We start from the raw sequence: 8,240 nt of genomic DNA, 5'->3' as shown, positions 1-8,240 counted from the left end.
TATGATCAAACCAAGACAGCTCATGGTTCAAATTGTTGTTCTCTCCATTATACCAGTACAGCTGAGTGAGTGAGTTTATTCTGGCACAGCATCAAATAACATCTGAAAGGTTTTTGTGAAGTTGAACCCATCGCCAACGCTTCAGGTCGATGGAGCCTTCAGGTCCTTCAGTTGTTCTGGTTTCAGGACATAGACCCTGTCAATGTGACTCCACATGGACGATGGGGTTGCTAAATCAGCTGCTTGCTAACACTTTAAAAAGTTAGATAATGAATAAATGCAGCTTTAAAAACCCGTCACACAAAGCATGTCTCATGATGCTTCTTTACATTTCTTTACATTATAAATGTTTGAATGGATGTTTAGACAAAATCTTCTACCCACAATCCTAACACAAAACAACATTGCAGTCAAACAGCTTCTACTCTTGGATCATCATGTCTCTACTGCGGCCTGGTCAGTGCCACAGCTCAGGCAGCCGTCAGTGGCTCCCCACCGGCAGACGGGGCAGGCAGATGTAGGCCTGGGCAAACAGGTTGATGTTCAGGGGGTTGCCATCCAGGCGGATGTCCTCCAAGTTGCGGCGGATGAAGTTGCGATCGTGGCTGTCACAGAAAGTGTCTTCGTGCAGAGACTGGATGTTGTTGTTCTGATTGTGAGGGAGACGGTAGAAACAAGAGGCAAAAGGGTTAAGATCAGCTCTGTAGTTTTGTGTTGCCCTGTGCTACACTGTGTTTTTACTGTTTGTGTGTTTCACTGTGTTGTCCTGTGTGACACTGTGTTTTTACTGTGTGTGTTTTTTTTGTTATGATGTGCTGTTTTATTCTGTGCTATTTATGTTACTGTGTTGCCCTGTGTACTGTGTTTTGATGTGTTGTACTGTGTAATATTTTGCACAATGATGTATCGTGGTAAACTTTGTTGCACTGTGTTTTACTGTGTTATAATGTCTTGTTACGCTGGGCTGCAATGTATTACATTGTATTGTACAGTGTAATATTGTGTTGTACCGTGTTTTTCGGTGTAGAAAATAAACAGAAAGTGAGAGATGGTTGCTCTTACCTGCAGATGTAACACTCTCAGGCTCAGTGGCAGTGGAGTAGGAACATAATCCAGGTTGTTGTTAGACAAGTAGAGGAATTCAAGTTTGGTCATATCCTGCACAGAGGGAGGACACAGCAACACTTGATGGTATCCACAAGAGGGAGCCCACACTCACACCATTATTCATCAGGCTAGAAAACTGCTTCCCCAAGGGACAATCGGTCTATGATCTGTGAGGTGTGTGTTTTATGTACCGTAACTCTCCACCATACCTGGGTGTGTACACAATAACACTTCCACTCTGGGGTTGCAGAGGAAAATATGTTGTTCACGTACAGATATCATCCATCTTGTTCCTCTCACCTACACACATGCCTCACAAACTGATGTAACTATTAAATGTGTGATTATAACTTATAATTTATAAGCCCGAGGTCCACAGCTGACATGTGCAGGAGATTCACCTTAAAGCTCTCAGTGTGTAGCCCACGGCTGGTCATCTTGTTGTTGCGTAGATCTATGCGTCTCATGCTGACTGGCAGCTCAGGCAGGATCTGAATGTTATTATCAGGCAACAACAAATCCTGGAGCTGGGTCAGGGACTGAAACACATCCTCATCCATCCCTGAGATCTGATTCCCTGTTAGATCAATGGACTGGAGCTTCTCTGATTAAGAAAAGAACATGTTTTAAGATACATTCCATAATCAGGTATCAATTAAGACACATCATTTTGTCATTTAACAAAGTTATCATTGTCTAGAGTGGGTCTGCCAGAGTGTAAACTGGGTATGAGACTACGAAGAGTGTATCTGAGTGTGTGTAGAGGGGGTCCTCCTCACTGAGGTTCAGGAAGTCTGTGTTCTTCACATGGCGGATCTTGTTGAAGCGACCATAAAAGTGGGTGGTGTCTTTTGGCAGGGGTGGGATCTGGTCCAGGCCTGTGTCCTCACAGTACACACTCCCACCAATACACACACACAGCAGGCAGGTGGGCATACCTGCACACAAATGGAGGGTGGAGACTTCAACAAAGAGACTCACAATGACCCACACGTATCTAAATGGGGGGATATCTGTCTGTCTGTCTGCTGACTGTAGACAGCAGAAGGTTCTCTGACCTACCCAATCCAGTCTCTGGACCAAAGAGTCCTGGTCCGTCGAAGTCCAGGGAGCTTGGAGCCGGAGGCAGGGTGGGCAGTGGCTCCTCCTCATCCTCATAGTGCTGGTCTGTGGGCTGGTAGGCTGGGGAGGGGGTGTCCGGTGCTATGGTTCCCACCTCTATCTGTCCCAGGGTGGGCAGTAGCAGAAAGACGAAAACAGTTCAAATCACATTATTCCATTTTTAATTTGAATGACTGTAGGTCATGTGCTATAACAACCAGTAAGAGATGAAGGAAACCTGGTGGTTGTTTAGTAGTTGTTTAGATGTTTCACTCAAAACCTCCATTTTTAGTCAGTTGAGGAAAAGTAAGATCACAGAGTCATGATGACTGAACCAAGCTAGTCAGTAGATATTAAGAGGTTTCACTGAATATGAGAAAACATTGACCTGTTGGTGACTCTAGAGGAAAGGTCAGGGGTCACCACGCACTTCAGAGTTCATTCTCTTGGACCCACAAACAAGAACATGGTATCCATCCAACATCCAACTATATGCACAAAGTGATGGATTGATTGACCCACATATAAACTTTGCTGGTGTTAAACGATTGTCATGAGGTACAATGAGCCAAAGACACTTGGAGTATCTCTCTTTTTTTTTTTTTTTTTTAACTTTTACAAAACTCTCTTTAATAATTAACAACCAGTCACAGTAACTGATCTTATATTGTTGCTACAACATTACTTGATATGTAACAATAGTTTTTATTGGTCTGAGATTTCTATAGTAGACAGAGCAGAGAATTACAACAAGTGTAAGCGTTGCATAGTAAATCTTGTACATCATTAATAAGGCAGTAATGAAGAAATTACAAGTAAACATACCAACACAGCAAAATATCTATTTGTTTGACAGGCTCTTTTATTTGATCGCAAAGTGAAAAAGGTTTGTTTTTTGTGAAAAAAAAGTCAATGTCAGTACTCTGTCCATGTTACTATAGGTCAAATACACACACATCTGTACAATCAGGTTCACATTTCTAGATATATTTCAAGATGGTTTCAATTAAAAGTTTAAACAATCTTTTTTAAATTGTTGTTCATTTTTCTTCCAAAAGAACAAAAAGTTCTGATCAGAGAATTGATATGTGGCTGATCAAGAAGCAGTATCAATCCCTACATGTATATTAACACTAATGTACTAATTGTTCTTCTTCCTCACCTCTTGGTCCAAGTCATCGTAATCATAACTGTCTCCATAAATGTTGACATCCAGGTTCTCCCAGTCCTCACTGTTCAGGTCGTAGTCAAAGGAGTCATCTTCTGGCTCCCCTGGAGGGGCTGCCGTGCCAGGGCCGGGACTGAGGAGGAGCAGGACCATGACCACTGCCGCCATGAGAGACGGCAGAGACATCCTCAGCTCAGACATGAAGACGACCTGCCAACATCAAGGAAGGATATGTGTCCATGATATGTCACCAGACAGTGTTTAAATTTATTCACATGGATTTGGAAAATCAAAATAATTCAAGTTCAGTTATCAAAAATGAGAATTTATTTCCCTCTGGTGTCTGGTTTTGGTTTTTAAGAAGATGGGGTAATGTTTGTTTTCAGTTGTTAGGTTAGAGGGCAGCTGTGGCTCAGAAGGTAGTGTAGGTTGTCCACTAGTCTGAAGATTGATGTGTCACATTCTAGCTCCTACAGCTCACATGTGAAAGTGTCCCTGAGCAGATACTAAACCACAAACTCCCCCTGGGCCCTGATGTTGTACCATGTCTCTTTACCAAGAGCAGTTCTACACAAGTGCAGTACCTTGTCTCTCCATGTTTACTCCTTGCTCCCAGAATGCAGAGCTTCTCTCTATCCTCAGAGCTAAAATAAATCACCAGGCAGCAGTGGGTGATTTACTCCTTGATTACTTCAGGCCTGGTGCTTATTACCATTATCAGAGTCTTTGTGGTCATGTCAGTGAAATTAATAATATTTTTTTTAAAACAAAGAAAAAAAAACAGCTCATCTCTTTCTGTTTGTTTGTTTCACTTGAAGCACATGTATAACAGATCTAGTCTGTCCTCTGTCCTCTCTTTTCACTTTGCATGTCTGGGGTCTCTCTCCTTTCATGGCTGGCAGTCCAGATGTTTTGAATCTGTTGGAGTCCAGCTCCCCTCCTGACATGTGAATGTATTTTTTTGTAGTTTGTCAATGCAAGGTCTTCATTGGTGAAAATGCAGATTATAGCTCAGTTGCTCCATCTCCTGGATCAAACGTTGTCATCTTTATGTTCTATATGTTTTCTTGTTTTTTTTATGGACCAGAAATGTCCTTGGTAGCTACATAGCAAAGGCCTCACCATAAATTGAGACAGGAAATACTGTATACCCCACTGTATAATCTGGTTCATTCTGGGATGTCTTACAAAGCTACATCAAAGCATTCCTTAAGTGAAAAAGAGGCAAAGAACAGCGCTACCAGAAAGCAAAGGCTGAAAATGAATTGTACTTGACTACTTCATTTTGTCAAGAGTAGCAAACTTCAGCTGTATTGGAGCATAATAGATTGTTTTAGTATTGATAGAAATGCATGATGAAGCAATTACAAGTACAAGTGACTCTGACAGTATTTCTACTGTGCAGCAGTCTCACCAGTCCCCACATATCTGAACAGTGCAGATGAAACTGCATTTAACTACACACCCAGAACAGTTGGCTGGTCAACGTCTACTTTTCATTACTATTAACCTCTTAACTCTCCAGGTTGCAGCCAACAAAATACATTTGACGCTATGACAGATTGACGGCGACTCGGCGAGCTAAACAGTTGATAATATATACTGTATGCCTTCATCAGTAACAGAGGTGGTGAGATGAAATGTGTAGGACTACTGACCACTGGATACTGTAAGAAATTATCAATACTACAGTCTCTGGCCTATTTAAAACAGGGACCAGCTGTGGCACTATCAGATCAACTCTGTGGTTTACAGTATTTACTGGCGTAAAAATTTAGGGTCAGAGGACAGAGTGTCTATAAAAAGAGGGTTTAAGGAAAGAAGGTTGAAGGACAAAGGATCTAATGAAAGAAGGTCATAGGACAAAGGGTGTATATGAACAGAGGGTTTAAGTAGAGAAGGACTATTGACAAATGGCCTTTTCAAACCAAAACCATCTCCATCCACTCTAGCACATTTGAAAACACACATACCTGAGCAATCATACACCTCTAGCAAACTAGTGAGTTGAATAGTTGCTACAAGTTAGCAAGTCAGAGCTTTTGCAGCTCACTACTTAACTAGTTAAGACTTAACGCATCACTAGTTCAGTCCAGTGGGCCACTAGTTTGTCAAAAAGCCAACTAGTTTGGATATTGGTGCCACTAGTGCGGCTCCTGGCTTCACTGGCTTATGTTGTTACTAGTTTGACAAAAGGGTCACTAGTTGCTGAAAAAGAGTGACTAGTGAGAGTCTTCGTTCAACTAGTTGGACAAAATGTCTAACTAGTGTGACCAGATGTCCAATTAGTGTTGACAAAGACCAAACTGGTGAAGGACACTGAAACCTGATATCGAAATAACGGCTTACCATAGACATCACTGTTCCTGACCCTTTTGCCGCACAGTTTACTCTCTTAGCTCCACCAGTTAACAGTCAATGTCATGATTTACATCGAAAATGATCAGCGTGATCATCACGCTGATCATTTTTGGAAAGGACATATTGTTGATGCTCAGTGGCTAATCTGCCCTGGGCTTGTGCTGAATGTCATCAGTTACTAACGATTCCTGTAAGCGCATGGACAAGATCATGGGGATAGAAATCAGATCAATGAAAATAAAATAAAATAAAATCTCTGGTAGAATGGACATTGGACACCAAAGGGAACTGGTAAATTAGCCTGATCAATTACATTTTTTTGTCTGGCTCTCTTCACTGTCCTATCCAATAAAGTTGTGCTCAGCACTTTCTCCACTGAAAGCTCCCATACTTAACTCCTCCTCACACTGAGATAGATCACTTCTGAGTTCATACTACTATTGCATATGGAAGTAATTGATTACATTTTCTTTGTATCAGTGATCTGGGCCATTAGTCAGGCCTGAGACTGTTAAAGTCTGAGCAGCGCTCCCTCCCCGATTAGTGAGCCAAAGAAGCATTGTTCACGGTTTGGTCAGACTGCCAGAGGAATGTTTGCTTTGGAATATGACAAGGCTGTGTGAGCGCTGGTCTTCATGGTTGGTGTTCACTGAGACCGCTGCTTATACTCTCACTTTTATCTACCGTAATCAGACGGCAAACAGCTGCAGTGCATCTGAAGGAGGTCCATCAGGACCACTGATCCTATGGACCTGGGCTGCAGGAAATGTGTCTACAGTTTTACATACACTAATAATAATCACAGAGCATGTAATGAACTTCATGTCAAAGACAAATTTCCCTGAACAGGATAATAAAGTATATCTTGTCTTATCTTATCTTAATGTTTATACTCCTGAACCAGAGCAGGCAATGCACAGTTCCCCACTAAACCAAAACCTCTGTGAAACTAGAACAAGTCTTAGCCTGGCTGTAATCTGTTGGCATAACGGATGAATTCCATCAGAGATTAAACCAGCCTCTGAAAATCAGGAACATTTAAAATAAAACCGAATGCATTTCTTTTTAACATCCAATAACAGTGTATAAAGAGGATCAGTGTATACAAAGGAACAGTGTATGATCAGGAACATTGTACTACCCATCACCTGCTAAATAGAGTTAACAACTTACTGTTTGTGTCTGCTGTTCTCGCCTGATGACTCGACAAACCTTCAGTCCTCCCGATCCTGTAGCTGTTAGTAGGTGCTTCGTCCCCTGAGGGCTCTCAGACTGGTCCCGGAGTCCCCACGGGCCCCTGTTGTTCACTTGGCCTCAGGGTGGCTTGTGGACAAAGCCTCCTTATGTGGAAAGAAAAGGGCAATGACGCGGCAGAAAGAGAGGGGGGTTGGTCAGGTCATTTCAGTCAACGTGTACTCAGCTGTCACCAGTGTCCCCTGCAACACACACACACACAGATGAAAGTTTTAACTGCCGATTTTCCTTCAAACCCCAGAATGCCCTCACCCCATGAACAATCTTCAGTTTGCCTGTAACACTAGAGTTGTGGTTGTCTACCTCTGTCACTAGCTTCAGGTCACATCCCTATCAATCCAGAATCATGTGAAATATTCACTACTGGTGTGAAACTTTGCCATAATGACTAAAATGTGTTTTGTGAGGTGATACTGACCTTGAACTTTGACTACCAAAATCTGATCAGTCCATCCTTGAGTCCAAATTTCAAGAGTCTCCATCAAGTTGTTACAGAGACATCGCGTCCATTGGAATGGGATGTCCATCCTCAACCCTAAAACAGGAATAAAACAGAGGTATTTGTTGTACTATGTCCAGTGGATGTGATCGACCAAGGTCCTCCAGGACAGTCCAGGGGTTCTGATCTGGGACTGAAGACGATAGATGGATGGATGATCCCTCAGTTGCGATCATCAATTCATAGATGTTTGGATGATGGATGAATTAGGGGTGAATGATGGCTAGATCGTTCTATTCCTGTTAGGCATCTGTTGAATGTTGCCCTGGCCTCTGTTTGAACTGTTGCTCTCAAAGCTTCAGTAAAATTTGAGGTAATGAAAACCCCGAAGGCCCCAAACTCCGAGCCTTATGTGCTGTCAAACAACATCACTTGGTGGTTTGAAGCTAGAGAGGGAGTCCTGACCACAACCCAAACCAACATCCTGTTCAATATCATCTCACACCGTCTCCAGGGGACAAAAATGTACATTATCTTTATGCATGTATAAATATACTATACATGAAGTGAATGATTAAATTATTCTTCGTCTAGACGCTCTGAAATGAGCAACTCAACATTCCTAGTCCTGCGTGTGTGTGTGTGCTAGCTGAGCACAGAGAGAAGTAGAGTGTAAAATGTCAGTGAGCAGTGATGTTGCAGTAAATGTAATAAAGTGGAAGCAGCTTTCTAGATGAAGTCAATGCAGTAACAGGGTCAGAGCACATACTGTATGGTCAATAAGAAGGTTTTTGCTTGTAATTGCTTTAT

General features: G+C 42.2%; 2 protein-coding genes across 2 annotated transcripts in view; one reads left to right on the top strand and one right to left on the bottom strand.

Annotated features, from left to right (window-relative positions):
• The window catches only part of tp53rk (TP53 regulating kinase), a gene marked incomplete at its 5' end in the record, with an annotated part of 199,246 nt that overhangs the window by 64,983 nt on the left and 126,023 nt on the right, over positions 1–8,240 (top strand). The gene's annotated exons all lie outside the window — the stretch shown is intronic.
• optc (opticin) lies at positions 482–3,577 on the bottom strand (the record flags this gene model as incomplete). The annotated part of the gene is made up of 6 exons (XM_083971288.1): positions 482–649; positions 1,063–1,158; positions 1,509–1,711; positions 1,887–2,045; positions 2,170–2,329; positions 3,371–3,577. The coding sequence occupies 6 exons, from the start codon at positions 3,575–3,577 to the stop codon at positions 482–484; spliced, it is 993 nt and encodes a 330-aa protein (XP_083827414.1).

The sequence above is a fragment of the Trachurus trachurus genome, assembly GCF_905171665.1.
Source record: "Trachurus trachurus genome assembly, chromosome: 5".
In the NCBI taxonomy this organism is placed as follows: Eukaryota; Metazoa; Chordata; class Actinopteri; order Carangiformes; family Carangidae; genus Trachurus; species Trachurus trachurus.
This window is presented reverse-complemented; position numbering and strand designations above follow the sequence as displayed.